General features: G+C 42.8%; 1 protein-coding gene across 5 annotated transcripts in view; it reads left to right on the plus strand.

Annotated features, from left to right (window-relative positions):
- Nucleotides 1-1,134: 1,134 nt before the first annotated feature.
- pot1 (protection of telomeres 1 homolog) overlaps nucleotides 1,135-19,486 on the plus strand; it is a 49,720-nt gene continuing 31,368 nt past the window's right edge. For 3 of the 5 annotated variants that reach the window (XR_011675510.1, XM_071405523.1, XM_071405527.1), the window contains exons 1-5: nucleotides 1,135-1,266; nucleotides 16,244-16,438; nucleotides 17,614-17,747; nucleotides 18,139-18,211; nucleotides 19,286-19,386. Coding sequence is in view for 4 of the 5 variants with exons in the window: in XM_071405523.1 (XP_071261624.1) it covers nucleotides 17,628-17,747; nucleotides 18,139-18,211; nucleotides 19,286-19,386 (294 nt within the window). In the remaining variant the exon portion in view is untranslated. The remainder of the gene's footprint in view (nucleotides 1,267-16,243; nucleotides 16,439-17,613; nucleotides 17,748-18,138; nucleotides 18,212-19,285; nucleotides 19,387-19,486) is intronic. The other 2 variants (XM_071405524.1, XM_071405526.1) reach the window with 2 other exon arrangements.

Consider the following 19,486-nt stretch of genomic DNA (forward strand, 5'->3'; position numbering starts at 1 on the left):
AGATTTTGGGAGTCCCATTGCTTTAGAACTTGGTCATGTGGTTTAAGCATGTCCCAGTTTAGGTCACCTAGCTGGACAAATTCAGGCTTAGTGTAAGGGGCCTGGAGAGAGTTTAGGGCAGGTAGGGTACAAGCTGGTGCTGATGGAGGACGATAGCACCCAGCAACAGTCAACAAAGAGTTATTTGAAAGTTTAATGCTTAAAACCAGCAAATCAAATTCTTTGGAGACAGACTTGGTGGAGACAACCGAGCACTGAAGGTGATCCTTGGTAAAGATTGCCACTCCCCCACCTTCGAAAGATCTGTCTTGCCGAAAAAGGTTATAACCAGAAAGGTTAACATCAGTATTCAAAACACTCTTCCTTAACCACGTCTCAGTAATGACCAACACGTCTGGATTGGAGCTGTGTACCCACACTCTCAATTGATCCATTTTAGGTAATACGCTTCTAGTGTTAATGTGCAGAAAAATATAGCCTCGTTATTGTCATGTAATTTTATTTTTCTATTTTTTTTACTTTAGTTTATTTTGTATATATTTTCTTAACTCTATTTCTTGAACTGCATTGTTGGTTAAGGGCTTGTCAGTAAGCATTTCATGGTAAGGTCTACACCTGTTGTATTCGGCGTAAGTGAGAAATACAATTGTATTTGAGATAGAAATTACTTGAAACCCTGCATAAGATTCTCTGGAAGCATGTCTGACTGTTTGCACGCAAGCAAAGAGCATCTATATTCTGTTATTTTTTTATTGAACCTTTATTTAAAAGGCAAATCAGTTAAGAACAAATTCTTATTTACAATGACGGCCTACCCCGGCCAAACCCTAACGACGCTGGGCCAATTGTGTGCCGCCCTATGGGACTCCCAATCACGTCCGGTTGTGATACAGCCTGGAATCGAACCAGGGCCTGTTGTGATGCCTCTAGCACTGAGATACACTCGGGAGCCCCCCTCTGAGCTCAATTCAATGGGCTTTATTGGCATGGGAAACATATGTTTACATTGTCAAAGAAATTGAAATAGATCATAAACAAATGTGAAATAAACAATTAGAAATGAACAGTAAACATTACACAAAACTTTCAAAATATATAGTATACTGACTTCGCCTTCCCTCTGACTCAGGTGATCGCGGCCCTCCATATGCCGTACGCATGCGCAAAAGATGACGTCGATATCTGTCATACTGGTAGTTGATTAATCAATAGTTGAAAACAAGAGGGAAATTCAAGGAATCAGTCCGTGCTGCATGTAAACTCAAAGTAAGTTGACAAACTTTGACTTTCATTTAGTCATTGCCTCAACATAATTTATATTGGTGTCCTCGTCTGTCACGTATGAGGAAAAATGGACTTGCTTTAGATCCTTGCAAGACTTGTCTTTTTGTCTACTGCTAGCTATCGTGCATGCTAGCTGTGAAGAAGCTGGCTATCTCACTGACCAACGTTAGCTAGTGAACAGTCAGAAACGTTTCGTATGGTCAGAATATGGATACCTTTCTAGCTACTTAATATGTAAATTAGGAAATTTAGCTATTCAGATTGAGGCATAATGTCGCGTGATATCTACTAGCAATTGTTTTAGCAAGTTATTATACCTAGCCATTTTAGCCAAGTAGCTCTGGACCATCGCGCAACAACAGCAAGTTGTCTTTGTTTCCCCCCCGATTTTGTTTAGTGACTATCTTCAGTATACTTTCGTAACCTCAACAAAGTAAAAATGTTGTTAAAGTGCTGAAAAAGTGTTGTGTGCGCAGGATGTCATTTCTAAAAAAAAAAAATGCATTTTAGCTCTCCACGCGCATGCGTTGCATCTGAGCTGGGTGTGCATCCGACGCATGCGCGTGGACCAGAATGCTAGAGCTAGCAAGTAAAGCGGCGAACTGAAGCCAGCAAGCCTTACTACTGTCTTTAGCTAGCGAACTAGTTTGACAGTTCATTTATGAACGTGTTAGCGAGACCGAATTTAAGTTAGCTAGCTAGTCCAAAACATTTCAACATAATGGTTTTATTGTCACATGCACAAGTACAGTGAAACGCTCAACCCAACAGTGCAGTAATCAATATCTAAATAGTATAACTAATATTTAATAAAGAAAACACAAGAAAATAGAGGAAGCTTTATACAGGGTCAATGCCAATACCAAATTTACAATGAGCAGGGATACTGGTGTAGTTTGAGGTAGATGTACATATAACACGTCGTCCGTGTTAGGGTTTTGTCGGGGTAGGTCGTCATTGTAAATAAGAATTTGTTCTTAACTGACTTGCCTAGTTGAATAAAGTTTTTTACATTTTTTTATCTAATGGGCCAAGATGACTTTCTGTTTAAATGTAATGGAATAAGTTCCCAGTGAACTTACAAAGTCACTGAAGCAGCTACATTACTATGTAGCGCTACACTTTGGGCCCCAAAGCAGGCATAATGACCATTTAAGGGAACTGTAATTCCACTGTGTAATTGGTCCCCATTGGGTGGCTGTATGGTGGTACAGAGACAAACGAGTAATGATTAAGAATATTAAATAGCAGACTAGTTCTAGTGATCAAGACGGCACGTAGACAAAATAATTTAATCAAGTTAAAAATTGTTGAGAGCTATTGTTAATCATAAATCACTGTAATTATACGGTCCTAACAGCTGTGGTTTTCCATCTTGAATTCTAAGTTACTTTATTCACCTTTTAGTTTCTTTGTAAATATATTGCTTAAAAGGGTAAGTCAAGATCAAACCCTGTAGATCTGTGGTGACCGGCCCTGTTCCTGGAGACCTACAGGGTGTGCAGGTTTTTGTTCCTGGCCAGCACGAACACAAACTCTTAATTAATTAACACCTTGGTTAGGCTACTAGCATCAGCTGTTGTAGTGCTAGGCTGGGACAAACGCTTGCTACTAGTATCAAGGCTGGAGGGACTGTATAGGGCAAGTTTACGGCAAGAAGGTTGAATAGCTTAATGTTTGAAATTGAGCAAATGTGATTTTGAAGAAGATTTAGAGATACTGGGCCCAGAGTAGAGATGACACAGAAAGGGACAACAAATACCAAGGACCTATAGGGAGGTAACCGACGCGGCCTTTGTTTTGCCCCCTCTATTAGGGATGGGTATGGAATATGTTTTTCCAGGTGAGACTGAGTGCAACAGAAATAGAGCATGATAATGATAGAATGCATTTTATAGGTCTTAACACGCTTTTACATTGTAATTCACTGCATCCACCATCAGAACATAGACTAACTTTTAATTCTCCTTAACCCATACACTCAAAGCTTGCTAATTTCTTGAAGTGTTTTGAAGCACAGGGTAGATGGTTGTGCTGGAAATGATTACAAATGTCCCACTTGAATGGCGCAGGTCTTGCTGACTATGTTGACATCAGCCTCCTCTGGCGTTATGGTACGTCACTGAAATCGGTGCAGCACACTGTGATTACGCCGATAATACTAAAAAGAAAGCCTATTTGATAGGCCTTTCTCCTAAAGGTAGACCTACCCTACAGCAGCAGGTGTTTTCAAACCTCTCCTCGGGCTTCACCAGACATTCCATGTATTTGAACTATTTTACTGCTAGTAGGGCTGTGGCGATCATTGAATTTTGGATGACGGTTATTGGTCAGCCAAATGATCTCGGTCACCGTAATAACTATTCGAATAGCACCACAAATAATAATATCTATATATTTTTTTAAGACTCACATTTTCTCCTCTCCGCTCCTGAACACATGAGCTGCTGCTGCAGGGAAGGGTGTTTTGCATAGGCAACCGAAGACTCGTTTGCTACAACATCTTGCTTGTTTCAGCAATGTGCAACAACGTTTCTTCATGTTGTAGAGTCCATGGTACAGTAGAAACGGACTCAACCGCATTAATGCCCGGCCATCCCGTCTTCAGTCAGCTGTTCTTTCCACAGAAAAACAAAAATTAATATTTTATTTTCATGATGTCTTCATCCATAACTGTTGGTTACATGGTTATACAGTAATTCATGGATCACATTAATGTTCAGAAAACTGAATTTTCAAAACTCAGACCATAAATAAATCTGTGTTTTCAAACCATTTTACCTGCTTTTCTTTTGAAAGTCAAGTCAAGTTTTTTCTTCACTAGTGATCAGGGGCTTGCAACTATAGTTTTCCTTCACAGAAAATACATTAGTGCAACACATTCGTCAGAAAATAGCTTTGTTTTCATCATATGAGAACAGAGGTGCCACGATATTTGGCAAGTAGCCACACAAGTAATTGACAAAGGTATTTTTTGCAAACATGATGCACGGCCATCATATTTCTAATGTTTATCATAGGAAGAATGTAGCCAGCTACGTTCCCTAATGTTTTTCTTGAAGTTAATCTTGCATTTTACCCGATAAAAGTAGGCTACACCGAGAAAAGTACCAGAGAAAAGTAGCTACACATCAGTCCGAGCGCTGTCTGCTGATGAATGCCTAGTTCGTGAATTTTCTTCCAAGTAGAGAAGTGCAACTGAAGCACAAAATTAGTCTGATGCCAAGCAGAAATTACAACAACAAGCATTTTAGGTCTGCGTTTACAAAATGCAGAAAGACATTTCTTATGCTTTTTTTATCAGGGGACCCCTGGTAATTGTGCCAGCCCTAACTGCTAAGCACACCTTATTTAACTTGTCAACTAATTATCAAGCTCTTCAGGTGAATCTGGTGAGCTAGTCTGGGGGTATCCAAGGAGAGGTTTGAAAACCACTTCCCTATACTATGAGGTGAAGGTGTCTGTGGGGCTTATCATGTTCATTTAGTAATAAACAGGGTTTAAATTAGGCGTAGCCCAAGTAAATTTTTGCTAAAGTGTTGCAAGGCTACATTTTAAATCATAGGCTTATTAGAACATTAATAACTTCTATCACCAAGGGCCTTTAAGGTAGTGCCATATTTGTTAAAGGTAGGGCATTACATGTTTAAATTAGCTCTGTAATTTTAACTAATTTCTTTAAAAATCCCTGTTTACTTTAATCTGCTCTATCATTTAGGCTAATAGATTTGTTTTGCCCAAATTGCCCGGTGCCATTATTTTAGGATCTCGCCTTTCGGCGGCAGCTAGAATCAAAGCATACATCTTTGAGAGTAATGGTTCAGGTACAGGAGAATGTAATGAATTATCACTGTGTGAAGGGCCCCGTATGGAATTAATAAGCCTCTTGTATTTTCCTGTCTCTTTCTTTGTAAAAAAAACAAAACAAATGCTTCCTTTTGTTTAAATCTCCCTGCGTCACTGGGCAATTAATTCACCACGTGAATTCTACCCTACGATGCGCACCAGAGGCAGTAATTTCATGCTGGAGTGCCCAGTGTAATAGTGTGAGAATATTTATAAGCCTCAATGCCAGTGAGGTTAGCCTGTGAAAGTTTGTCCAGTGCTCCTCCCTTTTTTGGGTAAAAACTGCATGCTATGGATCACAAAGTGCTGTGCAAGACCCTGGTATTATCTGTCAGGGCATAGGTGTGCATTCATTCACTTTAACTCAAATAGTGAACACACGGTTTCAGGACACGGGCAGTAAGCCGTGGTTGACCCTCCCTATCCCCACAGTGATCAGCCGACCCAAACCTTACCATCATGGCTCCCAGTTCTGGTCTTTGGCCAGTATTGGGCCCAGCTGAGATACTGTATGTGGGTGAAAGCGAGGGCCCCTAACAGAGACTATGTAGGAAATATTTATTTGAGTCTAATTGGATTAATGCCAGTGATCTATAGTTTCAGAGCCTTACCTAATAGGAAGGAACATTAACTTGTTTTCAAAGCAGAGAGGTCTTTTCTCCACTTCCTTGAAGTCTATGTAAGTCACATGAAGAAAAGTGGAAGTCCTGGTAGGTGGAATCTGCAATGAACATCGACGAGAAGAACCTTGTGGTTAAGTTCTGGACGGGAATGCTGACTGATGAAGATGTTGAGTGCTTCATTGAGAGATACTGAACCATTCTACAGCCAGCTTTAAAGCCTGTAGATAAGTATGGTTTCTGGTACAGAGTGAGGAAGTACAGGGTGAAATTGAAGAGGGGAAGGACAGGAGAGCTGTTAGAGGTGCTGAACGCAATCACTTTGGGCCCCTACAGTGGTAGGATTTTCTACCCCGGACAGGTCCTGCGCTGCTTCACCTGCGGCCGTGCTGACCATCAAGAATGCACATACATACAGTGCTAGTGCTATGAATCCCTTGGACACAAGGCCAGAGAATGCAAGAACTCCAGCAATGCACCCTATGTGATGAAGATGGCCACTCCTCCTTCGACCAGCCAAGAGAAGACAGGCAGCTTCTAGCGAAGAGCCAGCAGAAGAGGAATGCCAGCAGCAGAAGCTTGAAGGCGAGCAACCCGAGGCAAACCAGTCAGTCAACAAGCAAAAAGGAGAGTGAGTGACATCGAGGAGGAGGAGACGATTTTGAAGGTGCTTTTGATAGTGACTATACCAGCGACTCTATTCTTCCTGAGAGTGAGGTCAACATAGGTGAATGGTCCTCCAACGAGGGGACCAAGAAGGAACCGGAGACAACGAGGACAACGAGAGTTCCCCCACCCCTCCCGAGAAGACCAGAAGACTGCACAACCTGTTAAGCGATGTCACAGCTCCCCATCTACAGGCAATGCAAAAAGATGAGATGCCTATTCCTACATAGTAAGCCATCCTAAATATGAAGGAGAAAATATATGGGGGAAAATGTTGATATTTTTGGGCACAAGAACTCCGCCTGGAAGATCTAATAGACGTTGACAAAAAAAAAAATGGTAAAAAGAAGGAACAGTAGGTGGTTTTTATAGGTAAGATGGTGACTGGTTAAGAATGAGGAGGGGGTAAATGAAGGGATATTGTTGATATTCCTTGCAATCATTCTCATATTCTCTTTTGTATTATGGAATGTGCTGTATTGATAATCATTTCCTCTTATACAGTGCCTTCGGAAAGTATTTAGATCCCTTGACATTTCCCACATTTTGTTATGATACAGCCTTATTCTAAAACGGATTAAAAAAAGACATCCTCATCAATCTACACACAATACACCATAAAGACAAAGCAAAAGCAGGTTTAAAGAAATGTTTGCTATTTTATTAAAAAATAAAAACTGAAATATCACATTTACATAAGTGTTCAGACCCTTTACTTAGTACTTTATTGAAGTACCTTTGGCAGTGAATACAGCAGTGAGTCTTCTTGGGTATGCTGCTACAAGCTTGGCAATTTTGTATTTGGGGAGTTTCTCCCATTCTTCTCTGCAGATCCTTTCAAGCTCTGTCAAGATGTTCGATCGGGTTCAAGTCCGGGCTCAGCTGGGCCGCTCAAGGACATTCAGAGACTTGTCCCGAATCTTGTTTCTCATGGTCTGAGAGTCTAGGTGCCTTTTGGCAAACTCCAATCGGGCTGTCATGTGCCTTTTACTGAGGAGTGGCTTCCGTCTGGCCACTCTACCATAAAGGCCTGATTGGTGGAGTGCTGCAGAGATGGCTGTCCCTCTGAAAGGTTCTCCCATCTCCACAGAGGAACTCTAGAGCTCTGTCAGAGTGACCATCAGGTTCTTGGTCACCTCCCCGACCAAGGCCCTTCTCCCCAATTGCTCAGTTTGGCTGGGCGGCCAGCTCTAGGAAGAGTCTTTGTGGTTCCAAACTTCTTCCATTTAAGAATGATGTAGGCCACTGTGTTCTTGGGGACCTTCAATGCTGCAGAAATGTTGTGGTACCCTTCCCCAGATCTGTGCCTCGACACAATCCTGTCTCGGAGCTCTACGGACAATTCCTTCAACCTCATGGCTTGGTTTTTGCTCTGACATGCACTGTCAACTGTGGGACCTTTTATATAGACAGGTGTGTGCCTTTCCAAATCATGTCCAATCAATTGAATTCACCACAGGTGGACTCCAATCAAGTTGTAGAAACATCTTAAGGATGATCAATGGAAACAGAATGCACCTGAGCTCAATTTAGTCTCATTGCAAAGGGTCTGGATACTTATATGAATAAGGTATTTCTGTTTTTTACCTATAATAAATTAGCAAATTTTTCTAAAAGCCAGTTTTTGCTTTATCTTTATGGGGTATTGTGTGTAGATTCCCAGAAAAAAAAAATTGAATCAATTTTAAAATAAGGCTGGAACGTAACAAAGTGGAAAAAGTCAAGGGGTCTGAATTCTTTCCGAATGCACTGTTAAAACTAGAGAAATATATATATATATATATATAGGAGGAAAATACGTACTTAGACTATTAAATATGGAATAAAGATGATGATGATGATAATGATAATAATAATAACAAGAGGATGCAAAACTGCTCTCTGTAATTCATGAAAGAGAAAATAAACAGATGTTGTTTTTTAAAGATGGTCTTGTGTTTTCTGTCTGCTACCAATTCTTCCCTTGTGTCCATTGAAAGAATTGACCCAGAAGCAAATACCGGGTCCTTAACGGCAAGTGTTTGTGCTAAGATGGTCGCCTAAGTCACAACAGGTGCACAGAAGAGGAATAAGCTCCATTTGAAGGAAGAAGAGCAGCGATACAAATTGGAGTCTGCTTTGAAACCTCAACAGAAGACTACAGATAAGGAGAGAAAGATGGAGAAGACGACATTCTGGAAGAACCCTGTCCCATCACACTTCTTACATAAACAGCATCTCTGTCGGAGCCATAATTCCCCATGCACTGTAGAGATACAGGAACACAAAGCTTCCCTTGGCAGTGGGTATCGTTAGATTTGGACAAGCCCTTTTGAAGACCTATTTCGGTAGCCCCATTCTGTAAGCCTTTATCAAAACCAGATTATGGAAATGTGGAGCAAGCGAAGGGTCCTCCGTTCATCCGCAACAGTTTGTTTGACATGCAGCGACGCTTTGTCAGCATTGCCCTGGAGGCATCACTGAATACAGACGTTGCTCTTTGTTCAACATGTTTTTTTGTTCTCTATGCTTTTCCTCAATCCCACATTTACACTCTGCAGCAGCAAGACATTTGGTACGGCATATTATTTACATGTTCATCGTGTCGTGAATCCCTCACTGGCAAGATTTGTGGAATCAAGACGATTTGCAAAGGCCTTGGTGGATGAAAGAATTGAAACAAACTAAATCAACTGACTATTCAGCACAAATGTCGAAATATTTGGATGGTTAATTCGGTTGAATTAACAAAACTATCAGTGCTTTCATACTGATATCACATTACCAGTCACACTGAAAGGTGTGTAGCCTTGGCCTAATCTGTAAAATCCCAGTTCAAAGGTGTCAGAGCGACACCTCACATCCAATCCTTAAACAAAGATGACAATTTTGTGGTTTATCTTTTTTTAGGATTTGATAAAGAAATAAGTACCTTGACCTAGATTTTTTTTAGGACATTTTAAAGTTTACACCAATTTATTGTGAAATTTGTCAAGTTTTTATTTTCTCTTTTGTTTGGCATTTCTGGGAGTTGTGCCCCTCTCAAGCACAGCCTGATGGGAGTTTCTCTGTGAGGCCTGTCACCTTCAAATGCCACACACCTAGCTGGGGATTTAAGTCAGGCAGCAAAGAGACTCATGCCACTTGGAATTTCAGCTCCTTCTGTGTTTACGGACCCAGTAGAATGGCACCTGTGGAGTGAAAATAGAAAGGAGAATATGGACCGTCAACACTTGTTTTCAAATTAGATAGCTGGCTAGACTAATTTACCAATCTAAAAAAAAAAGTGACTGACTGACATAATGAAAGAAACTGCTGATTCACAACCACATTTCAAAATGGCACCTTGTGTATTCTAACTCTGGACAGTAAGCTTTTTTGTTTGTAGGCCTGCTAATACATTTCCAAAAACAAAGGGGGGCCCTTTGAATTAAAGCCATGGCATCTCCTACAGTATCCTCTACTATGACACTCCCTCTACGGATGTTGACTGAGTTAGAATCCCTTCCTACGCTGTCGTGCAGAATTAGCAGTGAACGGACCGACTCATCATTGCCACCTCAGTCTGTCCCCAGCCCGATTTCCTCGAGGGCGTGAGGAGAGACAACCAAAGAACAAGGGTCTGAGGCAGTGTCTGAGGCAGTGTCTATCTGGCTGGACAGACTGCTAGCCATCCCCCTCTCCAGACACCTGCAGAGAGTCTGACTCAGGAACAGTGACGCCGAGTTTTAAATTGGGTCTGTGAGAGAGTGGCCTTGGCTCCGCCGGCGCATAACTAGGCTCTCGCATGCACTCACACTCCCACTGGCAAACTGTTCCCCAGCTGATAAAAGAGCAATGGAAAACACCTGCTGTACCGTTTTATCTTCTATGGGGTTTTTACTCAGCCAAAGGATACATTTTCATACACCTGCAAGAGCATAACACTGAATAATCTGGCATTTTTATATTCAGGAAATGAACCTTTTGTTACAGGCTAATGTTAGTGCAATTGGGGTTTGAACAGTAAGGCTTGGAGATTGCTATGATCTATCATTAAGAGGAGACTTGAGTATCATAAAGTCAAATTATGATCATTATTGGTTAAATATAATTGTGATTAAAAAGAATTATACCAGTTTCATTTAAGGACCAACAAATTGACAGCTGTGCCATACAGATGGCAAAATAATTGGGAAGAGATTTTCGATGTACCGATTCCATGACACACCAAACAACGCAGGATTCAAAATTTAGTGTTTTATTTATTATACTAAAAGGTAGGGGTGGTATACAGAATATAGCCCTGTCCAAGCACCTATCAAGAGCTACCATAAGCGCAAAGACGATACTGACTCTCATGAGGAACGCCACAGGAAAGGAAGACCCAGAGTTCATTAGAGTTACCAGCCTCAGAAAGTGCAGCCCAAATAAATGCTTCAGAGTTAAAAAAAAAAATCTATATATATTTTTTTCACCTTTATTTAACCAGGTAGGCCAGTTGAGAACAAGTTCTCATTTACAACTATGACCTGGCCAAGATGAAGCAAAGCAGTGCGACAAAGACAACACAGAGTTACACATGGGATAAACGGAGTCAATAACACAATAGAAAAATCTGTATACAGTGTGTGCAAATGAAGTAAGGAGGTAAGGCAATAAATAGGCAAATAGTGGTGAAGTAATTACAATTTAGCAATTTACACTGGAGTGATAGATGTGCAAGTAAAAATACTGGTGTGCAAAGAGCAGAAAAACAAATATGGGGATGAGGTAGGTAGTTGGTTGGATGGGCTATTTACAGATGGGCTGTGTACAGCTGCAGCGATCGGTAAGCTGCTCTGATAGCTGATGCTTAATGTTAGTGAGGGAGATATAAGTCTCCAACGTCAGTGATTTATTTATTTATTATTTTATTTTTTTGCAATTTGCAATTTCTTCCAGTTCTCTGGCAGCAGAGAACTGGACGGAAAGGCGGCCAAAGAGGTGTTGGCTTTGGGGATGACCAGTGAAATATACCTGCTGGAGCGCGTGCTACGGGTGGTTGTTGCTATGGTGATCAATGAGCTGAGATAAGGCAGGGCTTTACCTAGCAAAGACTTATAGGTGACCTGGAGCCAGTGGGTTTGGCGACGAGTATGTAGTGAGGACCAGCCAGCGAGAGCATACAGGTCGCAGTGGTGGGTTGTATATGGGGCTTTGGTGACAAAACGGATGGCACTGTGATAGACTGCATCCAATTTGCTGAGTAGAGTGTTGGAGGCTATTTTGTAAATGACATCGCCGAAGTCAAGGATCGGTAGGATAGTCAGTTTTATGAGGATATGTTTGGCAGCATGAGTGAAGGAGGCTTTGTTGCGAAATAGGAAGCCAATTCTAGATTTAAACTTTCGATTGGAGATGCTTAATGTGAGTCTGGGAGGAGAGTTTACAGTCTAGCCAGACACCTAGGTATTTGTAGTTGTCCACATATTGTATGTCAGAACCGTCCAGAGTAGTGATGCTAGTCGCTCGGGTGCGGGCAGCGATCGGTTGAAGAGACTAGCATTTAAGAGCAGTTGGAGGCCATGGAAGGAGTGTTGTATGGCATTGAAGCTCGTTTGGAGGTTTGTTAACACAGTGTCCAAAGAAGGGCAAGATGTATACAGAATGGTGTCGTCTGCGTAGAGGTTGATCAGAGAATCACCCGCAGCAAAGAGCGACATCATTGATATATGCAGAGAAAAGAGTCGGCCCTAGAATTGAACCCTGTCTGAGAAGTAGTTAGGGAACCAGGCGAGGCAGTCATTGGAGGAACCAAGGCTGTTGAGTCTGTCAATCACCTTATTCTTATAGGCAGAGTCGATAGCCTTGGCCAGGTCAATGAAGACAGCTGCACAGCACTGTCTTTTATCGATGGCGGTTATGATATCGTTTAGGACCTTGAGCGTGGCTGAGGTGCACCCGTGACCAGCTCGGAAACCAGATTGCATAGCGGAGAAGGTACGGTGGGATTCGAAATGGTCAGTAACAGTTTGGGTCATGAGGGTCCTCCCGCTTTGAAGTGGGGGATGACCGCGGCCGCTTTCCAATCTTTAGGAATCTCAGACGATACGAAACAGGGTAAACAGACTAGTAATAGGGGTTGCAACAATGACGGCGGATAAGTTTAGGAAGAGAGGGTCCAGATTGTCTAGTCCAGCTGATTTGTAGAGATCCAGATTTTGCAGCTCTTTCAGAACATCAGCTGTCTGGACTTGGGTGAAGGAGATGCAGGGGGGGGGCTTGGGCCAGTTGCTGCGGGGGGTGCAGAGCTGTTGGCCGGGATTGGGTTAGCCAGGTGGAAAGCATGGCCAGCCGTAGAAAAATGCTTATTGAAATGATTGTGGATTTATCAGTGGTGACAGTGTTTCCTTGTCTCAGTGCAGTGGGCAGCTGGGAGGAGGTACTCTTATTCCCCATAGACTTTACAGTGTCCCAAAACTTTTTGGAATTAGTGCTGCAGGATGCAAATTTCTGTTTGAAAAAGCTAGCCTTTGCTTTCGTAACTGACTGTGTGTATTGGTTCCTGGTATTGGTTCCCTGAAAAGTTGCATATCGCGGGGACAATTCGAAGCTAGTGCAGTGCGCCACATGGTGTTTTTGTGCTGGTCAGGTCTGGAGTGAACCAAGGGCTATATCTGTTCTTAGTTCTGCATTTTTTTAAATTGGGCATGCTTATTTAAGATGGTGAGGAGAGCACTTTTAAAGAACAACCAGGCATTCTCTACTGATGGGATGAGGTCGATATCCTTCCAGGATAACATTTTTACATTTTTTTTTTAGTCATTTAGCAGACGCTCTTATCCAGAGCGACTTACAGTAGAGTGCATACATTTTATTACATTTTTTTTTTACATACTGAGACAAGGATATCCCTACCGGCCAAACCCTCCCTACCGGCCAAACCCTCCCTAACCCGGACGACGCTATGCCAATTGTGCGTCGCCCCACGGATCTCCCGGTTGCGGCCGGCTGCGACAGAGCCTGGGCGCGAACCCAGAGACTCTGGTGGCGCAGCTAGCACTGCGATGCAGTGCCCTAGACCACTGCGCCACCCGGGAGTGGTAACAGGGCCAGGTCGTTTGAAAGGCCTGCTCGCAGAAGTGATTCGGGGAGCTCTTGACAGTGATAAGGGGTGGTTGTTTGACTGCAGACCCATAACAGACGCAGGTAATGAGGCAGTGATCGCTGAGATCCTTGTTGAAAATAGCATTGGTGTATTTAGAGGGCAGGTTGGTAAGGATGATATCTATGAGGGTGCCCATGTTTACGGATTTGGGGTTGTACCTGGTAGGTTCCTTGATAATTTGTGTGAGATTGAGGGCATCTAGTTTAGAATGTAGGACGGCCGGGGTGTTAAGCATATCCCAATTTAGGTCACTTAGCAGTATGAACTCTGACGATAGATGGGGGGTAATCAGTTCACATATGGTGTCCAGGGCACAGCTGGGAGTTGAGGGGGGTCTATAACAAGCGGCAACAGTGAGGGACTTACTTCTGGGGAGATGGATCTTTAAAAATAGAAGCTCGACCTGTTTGGGCATAGACCTGGATAGTATGACAGAACTCTGCAGTTCAAGTAACACGCAGGAGACTGGTTGAGACGCTGGTTGAGAGAATGCCAAGAGGGTGCAAAGCTGTCATCAAGGCAACGGGTGGCTACTTTGAAGAATCTCAAATATAAATATATTTTGATTTAGCACTTTTTTGGTTACTATATGATTCCATATGTGTTATTTCATAGTTTTGATGTCTTTACTATTATTCTACAATGTATACTTTTTTATTTTTGTCCAAACTTTTGACTGGTACTGTATGTGTGTGTGTGTATATATATATATACATATACATATATATATATATACATATACAGTGGGGAGAACAAGTATTTGATACACTGCCGATTTTGCAGGTCTGTAATTTTCCATTGTATGATTTTTAAGTAATTCATTTGCATTTTATTGCATGACATAAGTATTTGAACACCTACCAACCAGTAAGAATTCCGGCTCTCACTGACCTGTTAGTTTTTCTTTAAGAAGCCCTCTTGTTCTCCACTCATTACCTGTATTAACTGCACCTGTTTGAACTCGTTACCTGTATAAAATACACCTGTCCACACACTCAATCAAACAGACTCCAACCTCTCCACAATGGCCAAGACCAGAGAGCTGTGTAAGGACATCAGGGATAAAATTGTAGACCTGCACAAGGCTGGGATGGGCAACAGGACAATAGGCAAGCAGCTTGGTGAGAAGGCAACAACTGTTGGCGCAATTATTAGAAAATGGAAGAAGTTCAAGATTACGGTCAATCACCCTCGGTCTGGGGCTCCATGCAAGATCTCACCTCGTGGGGCATCAATGATCATGAGGAAGGTGAGGGATCAGCCCAGAACTACACGGCAGGACCTGGTCAATGACCTGAAGAGAGCTGGGACCACAGTCTCAAAGAAAACCATTAGTAACACACTACGCCGTCATTGATTAAAATCCTGCAGCGCACGCAAGGTCCCCCTGCTCAAGCCAGCGCATGTCCAGGCCCGTCTGAAGTTTGCCAATGACTATCTGGATGATCCAGAGGAGGAATGGGAGAAGGTCATGTGGTCTGATGAGACCAAAATAGAGCTTTTTGGTCTAAACTCCACTCGCTGTGTTTGGAGGAAGAAGAAGGATGAGTACAACCCCAAGAACACCATCCCAACGTGAAGCATGGAGGTGGAAACATCCTTCTTTGGGGATGCTTTTCTGCAAAGGGGACAGGACGACTGCACCGTATTGAGGGGAGGATGGATGGGGCAATGTATCGGGAGATCTTGGCCAACAACCTCCTTCCCTATGTAAGAGCATTGAAGATGGGTCGTGGCTGGGTCTTCCAGCATGACAACGACCCGAAACACACAGCCAGGGCAAGTAAGGAGTGGCTCCATAAGAAGCATCTCAAGGTCCTGGTGTGGCCTAGCCAGTCTCCAGACCTGAACCCAATAGAAAATCTTTGGAGGGAGCTGAAAGTCCGTATTGCCCAGCGACAGCCCCGAAACCTGAAGGATCTGGAGAAGGTCTGTATGGAGGAGTGGGCCAAAATCCCTGCTGCAGTGTGTGCAAATCTGGTCAAGAACTACAGGAAACGTATGATCTCTGTAATTGCAAACAAAGGTTTCTGTACCAAATATTAAGTTCTGCTTTTCTGATGTATGTCATGCAATAAAATGCAAATGAATTACTTAAAAATCATACAATGTGATTTTCTGGATTTTTGTTTTAGATTCCGTTTCTCACAGTTGAAGTGTACCTATGATAAAAATGACAGACCTCTACATGCTTTGTAAGTAGGAAAACCTGCAAAATCGGCAGTGTATCAGATACTTGTTCTCCCCACTGTATATGGGGGATTCAAAATGATCCAGACAGTTACATTGATAGAAGCCACAATCTATTTGCAATATTAAAGATTATCCACCCTCTAAAAAAATATATATATATATTGAGGCCCTTGATAAATGACAGAGGCTGTTAGCATGTTTACGTGTTACTAATATAGCCTAACTATTATCCAATGATAATTGACACCTGGGAACTTATCCACTCTCAATATTCAGGTCTTGCTTGGGAGTGTTCAGTTCAGGAGAGCATTATGTAATGTAGTGTAGTTTGTCTAATTTGGTCCTCAATATCACTGTTGGTCAACCACTACAGAACACTGGAATATACTAACCTACAAACCCATAGTAGCCAGTATTTCTCCCTCATTCTCCAGCGTTATTCAGCCATTTAAACCTCTCCATGAATCATTTGTTTGGCTGAACTTGAATTAGCCTCTTTACTTAACGAGCGCCTTGTGGTTTGAAGGAGCCAGGCAGGGCTGGGGGTTGGCGACTGAGGAACGGGTGAGGCAGCTGTCTCTCCACCGCGGGGCCTAGGCCAGAGCGTCTGCCATCTCACTGGGTACAGGCTGGCACCAAGCTCCAGGGCTGTGGGTGGTATTTACAGCTGGTGCGCCTCTACCCTCCTCAACCCCACTGTGTCGCTGCCACTGTTCTGAGGGTAAGATGCACACGGAGAGAGCCAGGAGCCAGACTATCCTCTTTTAGTTTTACATGGAGCTGAGAGAGAATGACAGAGACTGCTCTAGAGAGTTGTGACTGAGGGATTATAGATGAAATGGAGATGTTCTTGGTTAAGTCGGAACGTTTTTTCAAAAGTAAACAATTGACAGTTCTAAGTACAATGAGCCTCCCAGCGGGCTCACACGTTGTGCCTGTGGCTCCTCCCCCCTAGTCGAAATTGGAAGGAAAATCTTTCATTCTGACTGACTAAATGGTTAACTGACTGGCTGCCTCCAAGGCTGTTCTTCCTTATCTGCCATTGGTGGCCACACAATGTAGCACTGTAGGAGTCGGATGCACCAGTCAAATCCCCCCCAAAGCAGACAAGTACTCACACTGACAGGTAACAACCTAGCACCTGCTGGGAATGCATCTAAAACACCTCTCCTGTGTCCCTCGCTAAGGCTTTTGTGATATGCCAGCAGCATACCACCCTGCTTCCCACTGCTGGCTTGCCTCTGAAGCTAAGCAGGGTTTGTCCTGGTTGGTCCCTTGATGGGGGAGACCAGATGCTGCTGGAAGGGGTGTTGAGGGCCAGTAGGAGGCACTCTTTCCTCTGGTCTAAAATAAAAAAAATAAAAATGCCCCAGGGCAGTGATGTCCTGACTCTTTAGTCACTAAATATCCCATTGCACTTATCGTAAGAGTAAGGGAGTTAACCCCGGCGTCCTGGCTAAATTCCCAATCTGGCCCTCGCCTAATTATCCCCAGCTTCCAATTGGCTCATTTGTCTATCCTGTAACTGTTCCCCAGGTTGTTACTGTAAATGAGAATGTGTTCTCAGTCAACTGCCTGGGGAAAATAAACATACACCTTTTTGCTTGTTGATGCGTCAGTTGTATTTTGAAGTTTAGTCATTTCATTGTAGGCCTATTTTTTTGAACAGATGTCTGTTATTTCTGTGCCAGTAGGCTACATAGTGTATAGCTAGCCCAGCGGTTAAGAGTGTTGGGCCAGTAACCGAGATGTTGTTTGTTCACCTAGTCGGCTCAGGGATTCGAAGCATCACTATGTGCCCTTGAGCAAGGCGCTTAACCCTAATTGCTCCTGTAAGTAGCTCTGGAGAAGAGCATCTGCTAATTGACTAAAATGTAAATGTATGTTTTTCATCAGGTATTCTTGAAGTAATGCCTGTCCTTGTGGTCAAGGACGGGCCCGGTCATGGCACCCAGGTTCCCGCTCAATTCCAGAGGATCCCCATTCCACTCCTCAGCCCTACCTCAGACTGCACTGGCAAGACTGTGAAGGTGTGTCTCGGTCAGGTCAAACCCTTCCGCTACGCTTCGTTTCTTATATCTCCATAAATCCCCCTCTTCTTCCTTTCTTACATTCTCGCTCCTGTCCTCCACTGCCTGCTTTTCTTTTCCACTCTCTGTCTATTTATCCATGTTCCTCTCTCCACAGTTTATTTTGTGTTGATGTGTTTTTTTTTTTACCTTATCTTTCTTTCAAGTACACTATTGGCAGATGATTGTAAAGCAGACAAAGCAATTAACAACAAATTCACTCCCCATCCTCCATTTTCCGTCTAAGGGAGTTATGTGTTAATTGGCTTGTGGACTTGACCGATTTGACACTCATCGATTTTTATATGTTTTACCATTCATCTAAAGTTTTGTTTTTCTGCTATTCTGCCAGGGGAGAGTAGTTCACAAAGGGCCATTGGTATCCATGGGAGAAGACAACTATGTCCTGAAGACTGTGATTCAAGGTATTGTATATGAGAAAACATTTAGGCCCAGAAGGATGTAGGCCTATACAATGAAGGAGTGACTGCCCAATCATGCATTGGTGGAATTTCCTTGGAGGGCATGTAGCTGGCTGTGTTAGATCTCAGCTGGCTCGATTGTCTCACTCCCACTGTAAGCCGTTCAGCTGGAATGGATCTTAATAGGATTGTCGAAAAAGGCCATTTCTTCTTTGTTGTGTCGTCCATGCTACATTTATCCCTCTGCATTATGATTAACATTCATACAGCAGCACTGCTTATTCAGAGAGAGTTATCTCGCTTGTTAATACAGTACTTCAAACCCATTTGAAATATGCCTTGTTTCCTTGTCTTGTGTAATAATTGTATTACCACAGCAATTGTCAGTCGTGACAGAATGATCAGTGCTATTTTTTTATAATGTTTTTCACTTTGTTCTTCTGCTGACATTTACACAACCCAGAGCGGTTGGAATTATAGGGAAGTGCTAATTGTCTTAGTAGTGTACAGAGCATTTCAGAGATGCTGATTGCAATGTCCTTTTAGAGCAACTTTTTCACTCAGGCCCCCCTTCCAGCACCGGGGAACATCCCTCGCATGCCACGTCTATTTCTATGGGCACAGGCACTGTTCATGACACAAACTGTTCACACCCCGCTTGTTGGTGGAGAGAATATGTTGCAGGTTTAAAGCTTATTTCCTGCAATTCTATACATTTTGCCATGTCCAATGTGTGTTCATGTGATATTTGAGTGACCCAAACATTACTACAAAATCTATGGGCTGAAAAACATTAGCTGACATGGGCTAGTTGATCTGGACATTTCTGACAAGTTATAGCTCTCTAAGATATGCAATGACTGACAGGAAAACGGATTACACTCTATCCAATTTTGAACTTGCACCTTGTGCAGAGAGGAGTTGGGTGACATTTTAATTGAACTGTAGCCCTAATAAGAGAATACCCTTATAAAGCCGTACAGGCTCTGAGGTATTTTCTGTATATGTCTTGCATCTGTCAAATTTGCTGCGTGTGTACACTATCTTCTGCTTAAGAGTTGTCTCTGCCTCCGTCAGAAGAAGACTCCCAACAGAACATGTCCCCGGAACACTCATCCATCAATATCATCCTGTTTGGTGCGCTGGCGAAGGACTACTCCGAATCCGTCAGTCAAGGGGTAGGTCTCCGACCATTCCCTATAGGATCTCAAACACAGTGTAGTAATGGCCCTGATTTGTACTTACTGAGGAAGTGGGCACAAAAATCTTAATTGGAAT

The sequence above is a fragment of the Salvelinus alpinus genome, chromosome 6, assembly GCF_045679555.1.
Source record: "Salvelinus alpinus chromosome 6, SLU_Salpinus.1, whole genome shotgun sequence".
Lineage (NCBI taxonomy): Eukaryota > Metazoa > Chordata > Actinopteri > Salmoniformes > Salmonidae > Salvelinus > Salvelinus alpinus.